Raw genomic sequence first — 22,441 nt, forward strand, 5'->3', positions numbered from 1 at the left:
CCTTCCTGAACTGCCCCTGTGAGCTTCCCCTGATGTTTTTCTGACCTTTTACACATCTCCTTCTGTGGACACCACAGCCATGGAAGCCCTTCTTGGCTAGGGTCCAGGCTCATGGAGCTTTAAGCCTTCAGACTTGGTGTGTCTTACAGCTTCAAAAATCTGTTAATTGAGGAAACTAGTTCATACAAAGATCTTATTAATGAATGATCATGTGTTTTGTCTTTCTGTAACCATTTAACACAATTACATAAGGGAGGATGTTTTGGAAACACAATGCCTTAACCCAGTATTCCCACAGGGTATCTCAGAAGATGTTCCAAGAAAGAGCAGTCATATGGTCAAATACTTTTTGAGAAATGCTGCACGTTATATCTTACTCTTGGAACTTCAAAGTACATGTTATCAGATTAAACAGATTCTACTTACTGGTTTTAGTTCTATTCCCTGGACTATTATAGAACAACGCTCATCAAAATTCTTCCAGTTTTGGAGGTTAGGATGGACTAACAGAAAAAGTGTGGTTTTCAGAGTCAGAAATATCTTGCTTTGCAGTGTAAGTTCACATTTCGTAGCTCAGTGACCTTGGATGCTACAGGACTTCCCTCAGCCTCAATTTCCTAATCAGTCTTTGACATTTTTTATAGACTCCACAGGGATATAAACTCTGGTAGAAGTTACCCAGGTAATTGGTGCCATAGCTAAAACTAGAATCCCGATACCCTAATACCTTTACCAGGACTCACTTCACTACGTCACCCTGCATCAAGACAAGTACCAAAAGTCCACAGAGCAGGGTGGTTCAGAAAAATACTCTCTGAGTGATATTAGCATTGTATTTCAAGAATTAAGAGTAGTAGAGCTTCATGGAGGAGGCATCCGAGTTGCCCTTGAAGGATAGGTAGCTACTGAGTGAACAGAAATTGTTCTGTAATAAGCAGTTATTTTGGGCAGAGTAGTCAATTCCTTTTTTTTTTTTTTTTTTGCCTTTATTTTATACAGCAAGTTCTTATTATCTATTTTATACATATTAGTGTATATATGTCAACACCAGTCTCCCAATTCATCCCCCCCACTTTACACCCTTGGTGTCCATACGTTCTCTACATCTGTGTCTCTGTTTGCACCTTGCAAGCCAGTTCATCTGTACCATTTTTTTAGATTCCACATATATGTGTTAGCATACAGTATTTGTTTTTCTCTTTCTGACTTACTTCACTCTGTGTGACAGTCTCTAGGTCCATCCACCTCACTACACGTAACTCAATTTTGTTCCTTTTTATGGCTGCGTAATATTCCATTGTATATTTGTACCACATCTTTATCCATTTGTCTGTCGATGGGCATTTAGGTTGCCTCCATGACCTGATGATTGTAAATGGTGCTACAATGAACGCTGGGGTGCATGTGTCTTTTTGAACTATGGTTTTCACTGAGTATATGCCCAGTAGTGGGATTGCTGGGTCATATGGTAATTCTCTTTTTGGTTTAAGGAACCTCCATACTGTTCTCCATAGTGGCTGTATCCATTTACATTCCCACCAACAGTGCAAGAGGGCTCCCTTTCCTCCACACCCTCTCCAGCATTTGTTGTTTGTAGATTTTCTGATGATGCCCATGCTAACTGGTGTGAGGTGATACCTCATTGTAGTTTTGATTCGCATTTCTCCAATAATTAGTTATGTTTACTTATGAGAAGCTTTTCATGTGCTTCTTGGCCATCTCTATGTCTTCTTTGGAGAAATGTCTATTTAGGTCTTCTGCCCATTTTTGGATTGGGTTGTTTGTTTTTTTAATATTGAGCTGCATGAGCTGTTTATATATTTTGGAGATTAATCCTTTGATTCATTTGCAAATATTTTCTCCCATTCTGAGGGTTGTCTTTTCGTTTTGTTTATGGTTTCCTTGGCTGTGCAAAAGCTTTTAAGTTTCATTAGGTCCCATTTGGTTATTTTTGTTTTTATTTCCATTACTCTAGGAGGTGGGTCAAAAAAGATCTTGCTGTGATTTATATAGTCAAAGAGTGTTCTTCCTATGTCTTCCTCTTAAGAGTTTTATAGTGTCTGGTCTTACATATAGGTCTTTAATCCATTTTGACTTTATTTTTGTGTATGGTGTTAGAGAGTGTTCTAATTTCTTTCTTTTACATATAGCTATCCAGTTTTCCCAGCACCACTTACTGAAGAGACTGTCTTTTCTCCATTGTATATCCTTGCCTCCTTTATCAAAGAGAAGGTGACCATATGTGAGTGAGCTTATCTCTGGGCTTTCTATCCTGTTCCATTGATCTATGTTTCTGTTTTTATGCCAGTACCATATTGTCTTGATTACTGTAGCTTTGTAGTATAATCTGAAGCCAGGGAGTCTGATTCCTCCAGCCCCATTTATTTCCCTGAAGACTGCTTTGGCTCTCCGGGGTCTTTTGTGTCTCCATACAAATTTTAAGATTTTTTTGTTCTAGTTCTGTAAAAAATGCCACTGGTAATTTGATAGGGATTGAATTGAATCTGTAGATTGCTTTTGGGAGTATAGTCATTTCACAATATTGATTCTTCCAATCCAAGAACATGGTATATCTCTCCACCTGTTTGTGTCATGTTTGATTTCTTTCATCAGTGTCTTATAGTTTTCTGAGTACAGTCTTTTACCTCCTTAGGTAGGTTTATTCCTAGGTATTTTATTTTTTTGTTGCAATGGTGAATGGGATCGTTTCCTTAATTTCTCTTTCTGATCTTTTGTTGTTAGTGTATAGAAATGCAAGAGATATCTAGGCATTAATTTTGTATCCTGCAACTTTACCAAATTCATTGATTAGCTCTAGTAGTTTTCTGGTAGCATTTTTTAGGATTCTCTACGTATAGTATCATGTCATCTGCAAACAGTGACAGTTTTACTTCTTCTTTTCTGATTTGGATTCCTTTTATTTCTTTTTCTTCTCTGATTGCCATGGCTAGGATCTCAAAAGACACATTGAATAATAGTGGTGAGAGTGGACATCCTTGTCTTTTTCCTGATATTAGAAGAAATGCTTTCAGTTTTTCACCATTGAGAATGATGTTTGCTGTGGCTTTGTTGTATATGGCCTCTATTATGTTGAGGTAGGTTCTCTCTATGCCCACTTTCTGGAGCATTTTTTATCAAAAATGGGTGCTGAATTTTGTCAAAAGCTTTTCCTGCATCTATTGAGATGATCATATGGTTTTTATTCTTCAGTTTGTTAATATGGTGTATCACATTGATTGATTTGCGTATATTGAAGAATCTTTGCATCCCTGGGGTAAATCCCACTTGATCGTGATGTATGATCCTTTTAACGTGTGATTGGATTCTGTTTGCTAGTATTTTGTTGAGGGTTTTTGAATCTATACACATCAGTGATATTGGCCTGGAATTTTCTTTTATTGTAATATCTCTGTCTGGCTTTGGTTATCTGGGTTATGGTGGCATCATAGAATGAGTTTGGGAGTGTTCCTTCCTATGCAATTTTTTGGAAGAGTTTGAGAAGGATTGGTGTTAGCTCTTCTCTAAATGTTTGATAGAATTCACCTGTGAAGCCATCTGGTCCTGGACTTTTGTTTGTTGGAAGATTTTTAAGCACAGTTCAATTTCAGTGCTTGTGATTGGTCTGTTTATATTTTCTCTTTCTTCCTGTTTCAGTCTTGGAAAGTTATACCTTTCTAAGAATTTGTCCGTTTCTTCCAGGTTGTCCATTATATTGGCATAGAGTTGCTTATAGTAGTGTCTTATGATGCTTTGTGTTTCTGAGGTGTCTGTTTTAACTTCTTTCTCATTTCTAATTTTATTGACTTGAGTGTTCTCCCTCTTTTTCTTGATGAGTCTGGCTAATAGTTTGCCAGTTTTGTTTATCTTCTCAAAGAACCAGCCTCTAGTTTTATTGACCTTTGCTATTGCTTTCTTTGTTTCTATTTCATTTATTTCTGCTCTGATCTTTATGATTTCTTTCCTTCTACTAACTTTGGGTTTTGTTTGTTCTTCTTTCTCTAGTTCCTTTAGGTGTAAGGTTAGATTGTTTGAGATTTTTCTTGTTTCTTGCAGTAGGATTGTAGTGCTATAAAGTTCCCTGTTAGAACTGTTTTTGCTGCATTCCAACGAAAACGTGTTTTCATTGTCATTTGTCTGTAGGTATTTTTTAATTTCCTCTTTGATTTCTCCAGTTATCTCTTGGTTATTTAGTAATGTATTATTTAGCCTCCATGTGTTTGTGTTTTTTATAGTTTTACCCTGTAATTGATTTCTAATCTCATAGTGTTGTGGTCAGAAAAGATGCTTGATATGATTTCAGTTTTCTTAAATTTACTGAGGCTTGCTTTGTGACCCACAGTATGATCTACCCTGGAGAATGTTCTGTGTGCACTTAAGAAGAAATGTAATCTGCTGTTTTTGGATGGAATGTCCTATAAATGTTTTTGGATCGAATGTCCTATAAATGTCCTATCAATTAAATCTATCTTGGTTTATTGTGTCATTTAAAGTGTGTGGTTCCTTATGAATTTTCTGTCTCGATGATCTGTCCATTGGTATGAGTGAGGTCTTAATGTCCCCCACTATTATTGTGTTATTCTCGATTTCCTCTTTTATAGCTGTTAGCAGCTGCCTTATGTATTGATGTGCTCCTATGTTGTATGCATATATATTTATAATTGTTATATCTTCTTCTTAGATTGATCTCTTGATCTTTAGGTAGCATCCTTCCTTGTCTCTTGTAACATTCTTTATTTTAAAGTCTGTTTTATCTGAGTATTGCCACTCCAGCTTTCTTTTGATTTCCATTTGCATGGATTATCTTTTTTCCATCCCCTCACTTTCAGTCTGTATGTGTCCCTAGGTCTGAAGTGGGTCTCTTGTAGACAGCATATGTATGGGTCTTGTTTTTGTATCCATTCAGTGAGCCTGTGTCCTTTGGTTGGAGCATTTAATCCATTTACATTTAAGGTAATTATCGATATGTATGTTCCTATTACCATATTCTGAATTGTTTTGCGTTTGTTTTTGTAGGTGCTTTTCTTCTCTTGTGTTTCCCACTTAGAGACGTTCCTTTAGCATTTGTTGTAGAGCTGGTTTGGTGGTGCTGAATTCTCTTAGGTTTTGCTTGTCTGTAAAGCTTTTGATATCTCTATCAAATCTGAATGAGGTCCTTTCTGGGTGGAGTAATCTTGCTTGTAGTTTCTTCCCTTTCATCACTTTAAATATATCGTGCCACTCCTTCTGGCTTGTAGAATTTCTGCTGAGAAATCAGCTGTTAACTTTATGGGAGTTCCCTTGTATGTTGTCATTTTCCCCTTGTTTCAATTTTTCTTTGTCTTTAATTTTTGTCAATTTGATTACTATTTGTCTCAGCGTGTTTGTCCTTGGGTTTATCCTGCCTGGGACTCTCTGCGCTTCCTGGACTTGGGTGGCTGTTGCCTTTCCCATGTTAGGGAAGTTTTTGACTATAATCTCTTCAAATATTTTCTCGGGTCCTTCCTCTCTCTCTCCTCATTCTGTGACCCCTATAATGCGAATGTTGGCATGTTTAATGTTCTCAGAGGTCTCTTAGGCTGTCTTCATTTCTTTTCATTCTTTTTTCTTTATTTTGTTCTGTGCAGTGAATTCCACCATTCTGTCTTCTAGGTCACTTATCCGTTCTTCTGCCTCAGTTATTCTCCTATTGATTCCTTCTAGTGTATTTTTCATTTCAGTTATTGTATTGTTCATCTCTGTTTGTTCTTTAATTCTTCTAGATATTTGTTAAACATTTCTTGCACCTTCTCGATCTTTACCTCCATTCTTTTTCCTAGGTCCTGTATCATCTTCACTATCATTATTCTGAATTCTTTTTCTGGAAGGTTGCCTATCTCCACTTCATTTAATTGTTTTTCTGGGGTTTTACCTTGTTCCTTCATCTGGTATATAGTCCTCCGTCTTTTCATTTTGTCTTTCTGTGAATGTGGTTTTCCTTCCACAGGCTGCAGGATTGTAGTTCTTCTTGCTTCTGCTGTCTGCCCTCTGGTGGATGAGGCTATCTAAGAGGCTTGTGCAAGCTTCCTGATGGGAGGGACTGGTGGTGGGTAGAGCTGGGTGTTGTTCTGGTGGCCAGAGCTCAGTAAAAGTTTAATCCATTTGTCTGCTGTTGGGTGGGGCTGGGTTCCCTCCCTGTTGGTTGTTTGGCCTGAGGCAACCCACTGGAGGCTACAGGCTCTTTGGTGGGGCTAATGGCAGGCTCTGGGAGGGCTCATGCCAAGGAGTACTTCCCAGAATTTCTCCTGCCAGTGTCCTTGTCCTCACAGTGAGACACAGCTCCCCCCCGCCCCCCCCCCACCACCATCTCTGCAGGAGACCCTCCAACACTAGCAGGTAGGTCTGGTTCAGTGTCCTATGGGGTCACTGCTCCTTCCCCTGTGTCATGATGCACATACTGCTTTGTGTGTGCCCTCCAAGAGTGGAGTCTCTGTTTCCCCCAGTCCTGTCGAAGTCCTACAATCAAATCTCTCTAGCCTTCCAAGTCTGATTCTCTAGGAATTCCTCCTTCTGTTACCAGACCCCCAGGTTGGGAAGCCTGACGTGGGGCTCAGAACCTTCACTCCAGTGGGTGGACTTCTGTGGTATAAGTGTTCTCCAGTTTGTGAGTCACCCACCCAGTGGTTATGGGATTTGATTTTATTGTGATTGCGCCCCTCTACCATCTCACTGCAGCTTCTCCTTTGTCTTTGGACGTGGGGTATCTTTTTTGGTGAGCTCCAGTGTCTTCCTGTGGATGATTGTTCAGCAGTTAGTTGTGAATCCAGTGCTCTAGCAAGAGGGAGTGAGCGCCTGTCCGTCTGCTCCGCCATCTTGAACCAATGAGCCCAGTGCTTTTCTGATATATAAGATGTTCATAAAATAAACCACCTCAGGCTTCTTACTGCATAAGATAGGTTACAAGATACGTCACTTTTCATCATGGTATGTAAAATTTCTTCTAGCCTTTAAAAATACAGATCAAGTAAGAATCATTTCTTTAAAAATTTTCCTGACTTAAGGCAGGGTAATGTCCTTAAAAAGAATAGTAAAAAACCATTGAGAGAGAGAATAAAAGGAATTCTGTACAGGATAACATGGTAATTGTCATTGTAAAATGGCACTAAAGGGCGTTAACATGTGAAAAGGTGGCTTGCCGATGAAACTGAAAACACAGTGTATCCATGTGAAAAGATGGCAATAGACAGAGACAGATGCCCTCGTGGCATCTATGATTTGACCAACTCGACCAAGCTCAGTCTTTCCTGTTGGCAGAAGAAAGAGCACCCTGATACACAAAGTCTTCAGAAAAAAATGGACAGAGTGGTACGATTTAAAGGTGAATAAAGTATTACATGAGACTGACTTGTAAAAATATGTATTTCTTCTACTTACTACACTTTAATAAATGGGCCCCCATGTCCCTTACAAAGTTTCCAAATTTAAATATTTCCCATGTGTAAGGATGACACTTTACATAACATTTATGACGCATTCTAAAAGTCATCTGGGCCGAGTAATAAGAATCCAGTGGATGCATCACATCTTCTGATTGTTTAAATTAAATATGCAGAGGAACAGTAGATTTTCATGCTCTGAACACAGGAGATAAGGTGCCGCTCCCTGGTTAACGCGGGAGCTGTAAATCAGTGAGGAATTCCAAGTATTCTGTCTACTTTGTAACAGACACATCATCCCCCAACTTCTACCCCTTTTAGAAGAAAGATAAGAGAATTTCTCGAAGGGAAAAGTTTAACATGCAAGATTCCCATTTTAAGTTGTTTCTACCAAAAGATAGATTCTTTAATATTATTGCATTAATAAGGAAGGAGGAAATAAATGACTTGGGGATTCTTCCCTTCTGCTCAATATTAGCAAACTTACTTTGCTTTAGTCCACAATACTGTTGCTTTATAGAGTATCAGCTGGCTATCATCATTAGGTAATGTAGTTGCGTTAAATTTAAGGAGAACCAACCTGCTTCCAAAGATTAACACAATAATGGCTACTCTAAAGAACAGAAAAGATATATTACCTTGATCACTGAAATAATTTTTAAATTTGAGAAGGATATGAATGATTATTTGGAAAACCATTTCGATAAGAGGCGTGAAGGAACATGATGGATGTGGAGCTGAACATAAAGAACCAAATGCCTTCACTGAGTATGCTCACTGCATTAATTAATTTAAAATCAATGTTTTGTATTTCATATATATATATATATATATATATATGTATGTATACACACACACACACACACACACAGAGACACATACATATTTTACCTCTCATGGTTCCATTGCTAAAATCTCGAAATATAGTGAGACTAAGGCAATCCATTTTAAAGTAAGGTAGGAAGGGGGAGCTCTGAGCCCAGATATGTGAGGATTCTTTTTTCTTTGGTGGGTGAGATATTAAAATACATACTTCAAAGATATCTATTGAACGTTTCAAAAATTTTAGTTCTTTATTATTATTAATCAATGCTACCTTATTATGAACTTATTAAAACCACCTAAAGCAGAATCTTTCAGCATAGTGGCCATGAAGTATGATGACCTTTAATAACTGATCTATTATTCTTGACTCAGTAATTGATATAGACCCATGTCTTGAATATATCCTGCCTCTTCTCTCCAGCTATTCCCAATTTCTCAGAACTTTATGTATCTTCATTTTTCTCGAAACGTCTACCATAAAAAGCAAGTCAGCTTTAGGGAGAAGAAGATGGTTTTTATCACCAGATATATGCTTTTCCCAGGAATGAAACAGTCCCAGGGTTGGAAGGGCCTTGAGTGATCATTCAATCAAGACATCCTTTTATAGGCAGATCTACATGTAGGGAATCAATTCTATTTGTGAAGATGTATAGAATGAACACTTATTCTAGCCCAACACACAAACAGGTACGTCTCATCCTTCTGCAGTCTTGAGGAAAGAGCTTCCCAATTTTCATCTGCTTTTAGACTCAAAGGCAAAATTGCTGATGCTGTGATGTTTGTCACTAGTGCTTAAGCCCCCAAAGAGAGGGCTTATATTATGGACAAGGCCCATGGTTAGGACGAATAAATTAAACCTCCTCGGTTGGGCTCCCGGAGTGGTATTGAACAGAAATCCAGACTTTGGTCTTAAAGTTTAGTATCTCAGCTGGGAACTCTGGCTACCCGTCTTATTAGCTCTATGATCTTGGATAAGAAGGTTGACTTCCTTGAGACTGTTACATCATGTAAAACTGTGATGATATAATACTAATCCACAGAGCTCTCTGATGGTTATATGTGAAAGCACATGAAGTAGTGCCTGAAACATAGTGGCTTTCAAAAGTTATTAATTTTCCTCTGATGTAGAAAATGATGGCCAATGAAATTTGCCTAAGAAATAAGAGTTTGGTACAAAGAAATGGGGATGCACTGGGCCAAATTTCAGCAGGGACACTTAAAGCAATTGATTAAATGATCCTTACAGGATCAAACAAGTTAATAAAGCTTCTAAAATGCAGTAGCCTACAACTTAGATTGCTGTAGTCCACCACTGAATGTCTAAATATTATTTTGCTAACTCTGCCTCCGTTTACCAAGAGGTACTGTGATGTCATGTTCTTTAAGGCTTTCCAAAGTGATCGTAAACTTTGTTAAGCATTAGAAAAGGAACTGGAGAGTAAAGAAGATTATGTTTATTAGCTCATTTTCTATTTTTTTAAATTAATTCATTTTTGGCTGTGTTGGGTCTTCGTTGCTGCGCGCGGGCTTTCTCTAGTTGTGGTGAGCGGGGGCTACTGTTCGTTGCGGTGCACGGACTTCTCATTGCGGTGGCTTCTCTTGTTGCGGAGCACGGGCTCTAGGTGTGCAGGCTTCAGTAGTTGTGGCTCGTGGGCTCTAGAGCACAGGATCAGTAGTTGTGGTGCCCGGGCTTAGTTGCTCCGCAGCATGTGGGATCTTCCCAGACCAGGGCTCGAACCTGTGTTCCCTGCATTGGCAGGCAGATTCTTAACCACTGCGCCACCAGGGCAGCCCCTATTAGCTCGTTTTCTTTCCATGCACTTCAAGGGTTTATTAAGCAAGGAGCAAAGGTGCCAGGATGTGTCAACCTTATCACATTCCTTTCACACAAATATCCTGTAATAGCTGAAATTGATCCTCAATATCTGGGTGCCTTAGATAGTAAAAACCTTTTAAACCTGGAATTCTTTTGTCGACCTGTTGACAGGTATTTAGGGCAATTTTCATCAGAGGCATCTTTATGTCCTGCCTTTTCACTCTTCCTTCTGAAGTGCAGCTCTTCTTAGATTTTCTTTTTTGTTTTTATTTGAAAACTCCCATACAATTTGTATTTTACTTTGAAATAAATTGTCTTAAATATGCCATGACTGTTCAAGAAAGAGACTCTAAAAATATCTTGCCTGAGGTTTCTGGATCTACCTTCCCTGTCGGAACTGTTAGCACATAATGCTAACTGGCAATAACAAATGCAAATATGGTAGAAACATGTCAGTTAAGACAGCTATCAATTTTGAGACATGCTTCTTTGGAAAGCCATCCGCACTTTAGAGAAAACTATTTGGGGAATTAGCCACACTCATTTTGCATAAACAGTGAACTGCAATGAGAAAGGAGGGAAGTGATAATGCTTGTAGGCTACAAGTTTTTGTTTGTTTGTTTGTTTGTTTCGCTGTACGCGGGCCTCTCACTGTTGTGGCCTCTCCTGTTGCCGAGCACAGGCTCCGGAAGCGCAGGCTCAGCGGCCCTGGCTCATGGGCCCAGCCGCTCCGCGGCACGTAAGATCTTCCCAGACCGGGGCATGAACCCGTGTCCCCTGCATGGGCAGGCAGACTCTCAACCACTGCGCCACCAGGGAAGCCCAAGGCTACAAGTTTTGAGAAAAAACCGCACCTGAAATTGAGTTGTACGGATACAAAATGCATTAAACCTTCTGCTGAGCTTATATATTATTTATATATGTATACGTGAATATGTATGTGTGTATATGTATGTATATGTATATATACACATACACGTTCTAAGGTGAATGATCCAGTATGTGTGTTTTTCTAAACTAGCCAGGGATTACCTTGGAATTGCTAAACAATGTGTTACCAGCTCCCCTGATTCTCCCCCTCAGCTACTCCCTCCCTCTACCCTCAAATAACCATTCAGGAGGGAATGTCATTGTCTACTTGATAAACTCAAGTCCAGAGCCATGGAGTCATTCAGTGGTTTAGGGCCAATCAAAGCCATGGCATTTCAGGTATCTTTTTGCAAAAGTTCCCAAGTGAATTCTCCTCTGACTCCCATTCTAACCCTGCCCTTCAGTTATATGACCTTGGAGGAAGTCCTATCCCTTTTTGCACTGCTGTGTCCTTCCTGTGTAGAATGAGATTATTATCTACTCTGTCTTATATTATTGTATTGATGAAATCTAGGCTTAATGGAAATGAGGATGTGTAGAAACCCTGATCCTGGAGGGTAAGAGAAATCGTAAGACAATCGGGAACCAAAGCCTTGAAAATGAAATAACACAGACTGGGCAACTGACTTCTGAACAACTAGTCAGAACTGGCAGAAAAGCAGCCCACTGGTGACCTTGTGTCTTCTTAGGGTATGTGTCTCAGTTCAATAATAAATCTCAGCTGATATTCCATGTCTGCCATGAACTGTTAGATTGATTGTAGTTTTGTGTGTAAAAAGCCCTGGACAAATGCCTTCCGCAAAGGTCCCTCCACAGAGCCTATGCTCTGATGGGTTGTGTTTCCCCGCCCCAGTAGGCAGCTCAGTTCCGTCCTCAGCCTGAGAAAAAGTTAATTTTCCCTTATCAGTAATGAGGATTGAAAGAGTGAGTGCCTTTCGAAGCTCTTTCATGCTATATGTATAGCCCAACTGAGACAGGTATACAATCCTTAATGTCCTTTAGAAACGGGGTCGGATGACCTGTAGACGAAGGACTCACCTCAAGGATTGACGTCTGCACTTGGAGGATCTGTTCATGGCCTTTGAGCTGCCGGATGCAGATTTTGCAGGACAGCTGGGTGGTGGTGGGCGTGTAGCGTTCCAGGGAGAAGGCACAGTGCAGGGGCTGCCGGTTACCGCACCACACGCGGGAGAATGGGACTTCCTGCGGGGGAGACGGGGGAGAGAAGAGGGCAATGGTGTGCAGAGCCCGGCTGAAGTGAGCAGAGAGCAGGAGGGACCTAATCACAGTAATTAGGATGATGATGATGGCGGTGATGGCAGGAGAGGTGATTGCCTAAGCGACTCCAGTGGAATTGTAGAAATAATGTTCCAGCATATGCCGAGCAGCACAAAAGTAATTAACGTCAATTCCAACGGATAACATTTGAATTCCAAAACCACACTGCCAGAGCTCAGCTTTCACTTGGTGACTCACACAGTTAGAAAGAATACCATCAAAAGTTAATCGTCGTGTCTTTCCATGACAGAAATATTCTAAAAGACTCCTATGGGTAGATTCCTAGGATTAGATGCCTACTCCGTCCTTCTACCTAAGCCCGGGGTAGGATGACATCTTCTCACTTAAATGAAAATTATGCTGAAGAGCTGACTGGCCAGAACTTATGCCCACACCACAAACAAATGCCAAATTGTATAAACATAATGTTGCTAATGTATCCGGCATAAAAATTATACCTACTGCAGAATCATACACACACGTACACACACACCCGAGCGAGACACACACAAACACGACAGGCTACCCCAGAACGGTCTAGTTTGCCAACTCCTCATTCATTCAATTCATCCATTCTACAGTTACGTGTACCATGCCTACTGACAGCCAGACACTGTACTAGATAAACAAGAAAAGAACAGTATGAATTGAGGTCTGGTCCCCACTTTCAAGGGACTTACAGACAATTGAGTGGCAAAAGCAATTTTCACTAAATGAGGGGGGAAATTGTAAAATCTATACACATCTCCCTTTTCCCCATGACGAGCTGGTGCTTGCCACCAATTGGCTCAGGCACGTGGCTTTACACTAAAGTGAAGTAGAGGTCAGTCACTGATAATCTTCCATGTCCTAAAATGTCTTTCATTCCTACTCAGATCAGGCTGTGGTCCTTGGCAATGACCTCATATTTCCAGCCCATAGTAATCTTCATTCTCCCTTCTTTCTCTTTTCCGCATCCCATTCATTTGCTCTTTCACCTGTTGCTACAAATACAGTTTCCCCCGATACTGATGCTGAAAGGCAGCAAAAGATGTATCAAGTCTAGAAGTCTGAGTCTCTGAAGTGTGACTGGCGATGGACTCAGCAGGTGTCTTAAGACCAAAGGCCATGATTAGAATTCAATCTACCCACTTTGAGGAACTATGAGTTACCTAGTTATCCCTGAGCTCCAATCTGTACACTTGTTGGTTTCCTCATTTTCTCTATAGGAAGTCTCACAGACCCTGATTTTGGTACTTGCTGGGGGCGGGGGCGGGGGGGACCAGCAGGGAGGGACGGAGTTTAGATTGTTGCAGACTTGAGTACAAGAGAGCCAGCTTTAGGGATTATGAAGGAACGAACTCACGCATTAAACCCTACCACACATCCCAGCAAGGGATGTAAGGGTGTCGTGTTTTTGTTTTGTTTGTTCTGAAACCTGAACCAAGGGAAAGGCAGTGGATCTTTGTCTCAAGAAGTAGAGACAGGGACTCAGAGAAGGTCTATATGTTGACACTGCAGACTTTCATCGACTTTATCCCCGTGCAGAATGTGCGCTGTTAGGAGGCAACTCTCTCTCCACCATCCTCAGTTCTCCCCTACATGGCAGGGGCTGGAAGCCTGAAAACTACATTTCACAGCTCTCTCCAGCAGGGGGTTCACATTTCCATTCTGCCAGTGAGAAGTACTTGTTTTAAACTTGGAAGGAAGAGGAGGGAGCAGAAGCCTCTTCCTCGCTGCTCCTCTGACAGCAGCGAGCAAACCCAAAGGGTTCAGCTGACAGCACATGTGAGGTTTGCAGGGGCTTCTGAGAGCCGTCTGCTTCAGGGGTGTTGTGTTTTCCTGAAATCACCAAACTTGCTGGTTTCCTTATATCACTAGTGGCTTTCTCTGACCTTGGCTCTCCTAGGCTTTCCAAAGGCTTTATAAGCACATAAATCCTTTGATTACATTTCCCCTTGATTGAAATATCTTTTCTTGACCCAGACCATTCTCTAATGAAACACCAGTGGCTTAGAAGAAGTTCTCTTAGAAACTAAGATGAGCTGGGCAGCGCTGGATGGTTCACTAGTGGGTTCCACAGAGAGGCTCTCATCCGGGGGCAACTCTGGGAGAAGCATGAAGCTGATGGTCACTAAGGAAGCGTGTGGCTGTGGCACAGCTTGCTCACGCCTCCAGCAAGACAGCACAGGTCCAGCCTACTTTCTTCCTGAACTGAGAGTTTTTCTTATGAGCTCTTCCCTCTCTCTCCTAGCAGCAGAAGGCACTTCGGATCGGTGTGGCCTCCCAGCAGCCTTTAGAGGAAGTCGTTCCCTAAAACACTCAAAAATGACTTTTCACCTGCCCCCAATCCTATAGCAGATAAAACAGTAATAATACGTATTTACAAGGTCTGCCGTTTCTCCTCATTGTGTAATCCGACGCTTTCCACGCTCCTCCATGGTTTAGGAAACCACGGGTAACTCTCACTTCATATCTCAGCCTCCAGCTCTTGTGTCTCTGTCTCCTGAACTCTTCAAAACCCCATCTGCTCACATACGCCCAACTGCCATTTCTCTGTGGAGAACTCCCAACAGCTACATCTCTGGTTTTTATTTCATTATCATCCATCACTGACATTATACCCCTAATCAATTATAAACAATTGTAAACATTATACCCCCAAATCAGCCAACAATTTTAGCTGGCCTTTCCCTTCTCAGACAGGTCTACCTTTTGAAAACGGATTATCACCATCTCTCTCTCATCGTCATTCTCCTCCAGTTTTTCTATCTCCACGCGTAATCTTCTCTGATGTCATCATGGCTAACTGGGAGTAAAGTGTTCAGCAACCTTCCTATCTTCAGTCTCTACTACACGAGTTAATGAGGGGGTTGAGGCTTGACTGGGGAGGAAACAGAAAGCAGTTGATAGGTATTCTTTAGGGAAGAGCTCATGGTCTCTCTTTTACCTGTAATCATGAATTGAGGGGGGGGCACTGATGTGACCACATCACCTGGGAACTCTGCTTTCATTACATGATTCCTCTGCTTGGGGGACCAGAATGGCCCCAGGAAGCCTGCGTGATAAACACAGCCCCCTGGGACTTCCCTGGTGGCCCAGTGGTTAGGACTCCGTGGTTCTGCTGCAGGGGGAACTAAGATCCCCCATGCTGTGCGGCCAACAAAACAAAACAAACACAGTCCCTTGCCTGGCCTTCAAGGGCTTCTTGCATCCTCGATCACCTCATCCTCACTCTCTCCAGTCTCAGTGTACAAGCCCTCAAACTCACTCCCTTCCCCAAGCCGGTACATTTTGATAGAGTTACTCTGTACCATCCCCTTCAACGAAAGTAACTATAACAGAGGGCTCTACGGTTCGTAGGTGTTTTTGCCTAACTAAGCTAACTAAGGAGGTTTTTGTTTTCTAAATCTGAAATTTGAGTCATTACAGTGTAATATCAATGTTTGCACTTCAGGGCTCCAGACAGAGCTGAATTCAAGGTCCAGATCTTAAACAAACCTACATTTTTTCTGCAGTAGCTTTGAATCCTAGGTAATGCTTACCTTCCTTAAAAAAAAAAAAAAAAAAAAAGGCACTGACCACTTATTGAAAAGTATCTTCTGTGGTGTCACTTGCTAAATTTTGTATATTTTCTCCTGAGAACACTGGAAAAACCCACCACAGAGATAATGTTTTCTTGCAGAAAGACGTGAGAATCAGCAAACAAAAAAATTCTTCTCTTTTCTCTTTCCATTCTACTGTACACAATCAAAACATTTAAAAAATCTGATATTGAGACAGTGTCAAAAGAATATCTTTTAATTGTTGAGTAGCAGCTACCAGTAGTGCTCAACAAAACACTGAAAAATAACAGAATTAGAAGCGCTGTGATTAGTGTGTTTTCAGGGCAATCATCTTTGCTTTCATTTATTCCAAAAAAAAAAAAAAAAGGCAAAACACCAAGCTGCTCACTGAGCTGAGAGGAATTATGTGGAAAGTAATACAAGAGGACAAAGTGTAGCAAAGTTCTGGGTGTTTAAAGAATTCCGGAAATGTTTTCATTTTGAGTCCCATTATAATTAGTTTCCCAGTAGATGGGGACCATGTAAATCATATCCTAGCAGGAGACAGACACTGGGTTCTCCAGGATACGTAGCATGCTGTAAGACAGCTGCTTTTATCCTACAGAGGTGACAACCTGGCTTGGTGTTTTGTAGGATTTAGACAATAAATTAATATTTTATCGCATACTGTTTACTACAGCTTCTTCACCCCACAGGCAGCAAGGAATAAAGGAAACGATGATGAAGTAGCTCTCAGGTCCCAGTAACCTACTGAGAGCAGAGTTATTTCCCTCTAAAGGAGGGTTGCTAAGTCTTCCAAGGGGGCAACAGCATATCACTAACTGTGGTAGAGTCTTAAGAAAAGGGGGCATGATTAATTGCTTATTTTGGAAGGACTAGTGTTGTGGGCTTCATTTTTTTCTTTGAATCAAGGTTAGTGGGGGCTATGGTAACCAGATCTCCTAAGAACTCACATACCCTTCCCTTTCACCCATCATACCCGGTTTCACAAGCAATAAGGGTTGTAGCCTAGCATTTCATAAACTGTCGTCCTCCAGAATCGAAACCAACAAGATTTAAAATCTAGTTGGTCCTAATATGTAGGCTCTCATCACATAGCTCTGGACCCAGTCTTGAACTCACATCATTCTAAAAACATCTCTTGGTTGGTGTCTGATAGCACAACTATTCTATGCACTAGATACCTCCCTGAGAAATTCCACCTTTCCCGGAAGAGAAAAGGAAGGTTTTTTTTAGGAGAGTAAGCTTTGGGTGCCAACTGGAATATGTCAATTCCCAGATTCCTGATTTGAAGTTAGAGAAAGGGAGAGAGGAATAAGAAGAATACCAGAGGTCTTCTACCCACTGACTTAGAAGATGACAGGGACATTTACCAGTTGAAGGAGAGACCTATAAATGATGTCAGGAGTAGTGAGGTTTTCTGTCTCCACAATAGTGCTCTGTGAGCCCTTATCCGCTAAGCCTTAACAAAAAGCCATTCTCTATTATCCACACCGAGTTTGTCAGCGCACGTGATGTTCTCCATGAAGTTCAAGCATTCTGAACACAAACCCTCCCCAGAGTGTGAGAATCTGATGCCTAGAGCAAACACAGCATGGCCATTAAGACAAGCACAACATGTAGGCATACTGCTGGGGGTTCAGTGATCACAGGAGCAAAGAAATTGGTTCTAAGGGTGGTGAAGAGAAAGGAAGAATAGAGCAGAAAGCCATTTGTGGGGAAGAAAAATGAAGTGGAAATGAAAACTCAGTGGCAAGCCTCCTGGTGCAGAGAAAATTAAATTGTGTCTCAGCCTTCCAAGACGCTTTCAAATTATGCTCAATTACAGAAGGCAAACGCTTCTAGTTGTTCACAACCTCTATGTAATCCAAGCCATCCTGGCAGTAAAGCTGGTTGGGTTTTCTTGCTAGCCAGTGCCCTTTGCCTTTGGCCGGCCCTGTTGCATCCTCTGGGGTGGGCAGGCATTAACCTCCACCAAGCCTTTTCTACCTGAGGCTCTCTTTGGAATCCCTGGTGTTGGAATTGTTGTTTAAGTGCCACTGAGAGGTTATGGTTCTTTCATCTGATTTTTTTTTTTTTTTTTATCTCCAAGCATTAAACTTAATAGTTACTTTGGACTGAGTCAATTTTACTAGGATCCAGTGAAATGATGCCCTTAAATCAATAAAGATTAATACACAGAGGAATCTGCATGACTCGGGATTTGTTTTAATAATACCCTGAAGTTCAATTTAGACTAGAAACTTTGAATACTGCTTTCTGGGAAACAGAGACACCTAGGTCTAGAACATCATAAATAATACACTTATTCATAGAAAACCCATCTCCATAAAAAGAAATGTGGTAAAGTTTTCAAAAAAATTGTACAGGGCCCTGAGAGAGATTCTTGTTGCTTTGAATGTGCTAAAGTTATACATAGAGGGGGCAATTCCCAAGGTAATGAGAAATCTGAAAAGTAAATATAAAAATATGGCCTTAACCAATTTGAAAATTCTGAAGTTTAGAAGTATAAGGTGTTGGTGGTACAACTTCTTTCTAACTCTCATGGCATGGCCAAGGTTTTTCTCTTTGAGGTTTGGCTTATTTCCATTCTGACAAGCCGGTATATCTTGTGCACGGTTTTTAGAAAATGAATGCTGTGAAGGTGGAAAGGTTACAAAACCACAAGGCTCTGCAGGTTATGCTGGTGGGAAGAACAGAGAAGTCTGAAAGCGTCCTATGAGTCCAGATCGATATGAGTCTCCCAGAAGCTTACCCAGAGTGAGGGAAATGTCCTGTCACTTGAAGCACAGATGACTCTAGCTTAGGAAACGGTGGTAGACCAGCTGGCTGCTCCTTATGACACTACTTATCACTGGAAATTTTCATAGAATTCAGTGACAAGATCACAAGTTGATATCTTTTCATGCTAAGCAACTACTCGGAATCCCTACAAATGATCCAAGGAGACTCGTAAGTCATCCTGCAGTTGTTTTTAAAGTCTCTAATAATGAGGTGTGTGAACAATCATACATAAATATTTTTATAGTTATAAAAAGATTCTAAGAGGCATTGACATTGCTTTGTTTTTCAACTTGTGATTTCTTCTTCCCATCTTGCTCAATTCACCTGGCAGCAAGCACTTCATATATTCAGGACAGAATCTCTTGTTCCCATCTGGTTGGCCAGAGCTCTCTCTACAACTCAAAATTATCACCCTTAAAAGGTTTCTCCCTGACAATCCAGTTCATTTGTACTTGAACAGGATTAAAACTGTGTCTCATAATGAACTGATCTGAATCAAAACAAACCCACAAACACATCCTGCTCTAAGCTGTTACATGACCACCTTCAACCTATCCCGAGTGGCGATTTAAGCAGGAGAGAGGAGAAATGTCACATTACCTGACACACAAGCCCCTTTTCCCCCAACGTGTTAGAAACCCATGGATTTCTGACAATAGGTTTCATCCCCCGGGTGTAGTCCAAACTGTTACATGTCTGTGACAGCTTTGAAATTAAATCCATAGTTCTAAAGGAGGAGGAAAGTCAAGAGTACCCTCACCAGGGCTTGTGATCTACTTGCTGGTTACAGCAAAGCTATTTCTGTCAGAAACCCATTTGGCCAGTACCTGGCATGCAGTGAATGGTTTAATTCTCCAGAGGAATGGGGGGATATCAAGGACAGAGATCTGAAGACTAAAGGTATTCCCTTTGAAATGCAGCAACTTTGGTTCTTCCAGGAGTTGTCCGCCTTGATGCCTTTCATCTGAAACCACTTCCTAGAGGGCAAGAAAAAGAAAGAAGCACAGCAATAAAGTACCCAATTTCCTCCACGTCTTCCTTCCACAGATACGTATACTCCCTCTCACGTGTCTCCCAGGAAGAGACAAACAGCATGAGGAGCACACTCTACTTTTACACCCCACCCCCATCCTTGCAAGGTCAGGACTAAGCGGCTACATACAGGCTGCTGAGAAATGAGGATCCGGACACAAAGAAACAATTGTTCTTCATTACTGTATTGTTGAGGCTTTTACACACACTGTGCCCGTCTTTAAAGCTGGAAGACCTCCTTTGCCCCAAGCAAACTGTAATACTATTGAGCTTTCAGAACTGTGTGAATTTCATCCTGATATCGCCATAATCAAGGGATGTATTTGTACTTAACCTAACACATCATCACATTTCACGAGAAAGGGAGACACAGCCCCTCCTCCGCTCTGGTTCCCTTGTTTGTCACTAACACAGGCATCATCCAATATTTATCCTTTAGCTCAAAATAAATGTTGCAAATGCATGTATCATGTTTATTTGTAGTAATGTTCACAGAAGTTATGCCAAAAGGCCAAGAAAAAATAAGCTGCCAAGTCAGTTTCAGCTCAGAAAAAAAAAAAAGAAATCAAATTCCTGAGATAAATACTCCTTTATCTTTCACTGACAAATCTTTATAATTATATCTCATACAAACACAGTTCACATACATTCTATTAAGCAAACCATTTAACTGGTTTCAAATTTCTGGCGTTTAGAATCATCTCCATAAGACAAGTGAAATAATAGAACAGACATGAGTGCTATAAAATGTCAAACTACTGTAGGGGGTGAGGTTTTCAGTGTTAGTGGAGATGAAAGATTTCCCTAAATCCCCATTTAAAAAAATCACCGTTAACTGACTTATAATTTCCTTGCAGAGCTAGGATAAATAGGAAAACTGAAATCCTTTAATGATGTCCTATAATCTTCCCAGAGTTTCAAAAAGGTTGTAAGAAGCCAAGCAAATAGGTTTATAAATACAATAAAACTTACATTTCAATTATCAGGGAGTGAAAACAGCCTCAGGAGTTATCTTTCCCATCTCTTGTCTATGTATAGATTAACAGTAATGAAAATGTTTCTAAGCGGCAGCTTTCCAGCTTTTATCCTTCATGTACACACAAACTGTTAACAGGCTACTAGTGTCTCTTCTCAGGACTAAATGATTCCATTCCAGTGTCATTTTCTCCAGCTCTCGGGGTGTGGAAGGGGTGTGTCTTGGGGCCCTGAGTCAGCACTAAACTTGCTGCGATGATGGAAGTGGTCCATACCTGTGCTTTCCAATATGGTATCCACTAGCCAGAGTGGTTAGAGTGACTAAGGAACTAAGATTTTCACTTTAGTTAATTCAAATGTGGATACGCACACACGGTTGGCAATTACCGCCCTGGACAGGGAGGTGCTAGATAATTCATTACCTTGTGGGTCTAAGCGCTGGACATAATAACACAGTGGTCAGTGTCTAGTGAGGGCTGCAAGCAGTGGAAGGAAAGAGGCAGGGTGGGAGGAAAGGGAATTAATGCCAGACGCTGACTTTAGGTCTTTACGGATCCTCGTCTGTTCCCTCTTTTGAGATTTAATGAGTGTCCAGTGGAGCAGTGCTTGAGCTGGGCACTGGGTGGACAGAAATGAAACGCCAAGGAGCTCACAGTCTAGAGAGAGGGTCAGAACAGCAAGCACAGAGTATAATATAGTATCTAACTATTACAGATATGTATATTCCCAAAGGTTAAGGCAAGACAGAGGGTGCCTAACCCAGATGGGCAGAAAGGCCAGGAAATGAATTGGGAAATTAATAGAGGAAGTGATATTTGAACTGAGCCTGGAAGTAAATATAGGGGCTGCTCATGGGAAAGGGAGGGAGAGTGCATTCCAGACACTGAATGGGCTCTGCACAAAGGCACCGAGGCCAGACAGAGCTGGGATAGAAGGTTAGGGTGGAAAGTGTATGGCTGGAGGTGATGAATATTATTATAGGGCAGGGGCCAATCACGAATTCTCCCTTACCATGCTAGGGACTTGTATTTTTGTTTAGACTGATGTTCGGGTTTCAGGGAGTATGAGAATTTCCTGAGGGTTATATATACTCAAGAGGGCACTCATCTTGTAAACCAGAAATGGAAGCACAGGCTTCTAATCACATTTCTGCATGGTCTTGGGCAAGTCACTTAATCTTTAGGCTTCAGTTCTTTACTTGGGTTTATCCACAGCCAAGCAAAATCATTAGCATGGTAATATACTACCTGCTCTTTGCCATTCAAGGTTAGAAACAGGAACAAATAAGAAATCGGCTTATTCAAACCATATTAAAGCCCTGGAATAACAACGGTGTTGACTTGTCAAAGTATATTTGACTGGGTAGGCTCTCTGAAGTGTATCCCTGTTCTTTAAATCTGACTTGCCTGAAAGTACAGCGAAATAAACCGAGGTCAGGCGATGAAGTGACTTGTTCAAGGCCATGAATTACTTGGTGTAGAGCTAGTCTATTTTAATATTTAGAAACTATATAGCATCATCACACTTGAAGGGAACTTAAGGTAGTTAGTGATTTAAAACTTGATTATTTACAGAGGAAAACATGGAGACCCTCCCCCTTACCCCCAAGAAAGTGATTTGCCTGAAGCCACATGGCTAGTGACAGAGCTACTATATCAGAACCTGTTCATGGTCTAAGTAGTTTTTCTACTAGATTTCCCTGCATTTTCCTATACTATGCTTGATTTTTTTAAGAGTCGTGTGAAGGTCAGACTGCTATTAACACTGTCCCATAAGTAATTTTTCATTACTGCAAGATATATGTAAAGATGACATAAGTCAGTCTGTTTTTCAATAAATGCTGGAGAGGGTGTGGAGAGAAGGGAACGCCCTTGCACTGTTGGTGGGAATGTAAATTGGTGCAGCCACTATGGAGGACAGTATGG

General features: G+C 41.0%; 1 protein-coding gene across 2 annotated transcripts in view; it reads right to left on the reverse strand.

Moving 5' to 3' along the window:
• Positions 1 to 22,441, reverse strand: part of UNC5D (unc-5 netrin receptor D) — a 597,176-nt gene that overhangs the window by 14,065 nt on the left and 560,670 nt on the right. For both annotated transcript variants that reach the window (XM_065899869.1, XM_065899868.1), the window contains 2 exons: positions 19,337 to 19,486; positions 11,941 to 12,105 (listed from right to left, as the gene is read on the reverse strand). In XM_065899869.1, the coding sequence (XP_065755941.1) occupies positions 11,941 to 12,105; positions 19,337 to 19,486 (315 nt within the window). The remainder of the gene's footprint in view (positions 1 to 11,940; positions 12,106 to 19,336; positions 19,487 to 22,441) is intronic.

Source organism: Phocoena phocoena, chromosome 21, assembly GCF_963924675.1.
Source record: "Phocoena phocoena chromosome 21, mPhoPho1.1, whole genome shotgun sequence".
Taxonomy (NCBI): Eukaryota; Metazoa; Chordata; class Mammalia; order Artiodactyla; family Phocoenidae; genus Phocoena; species Phocoena phocoena.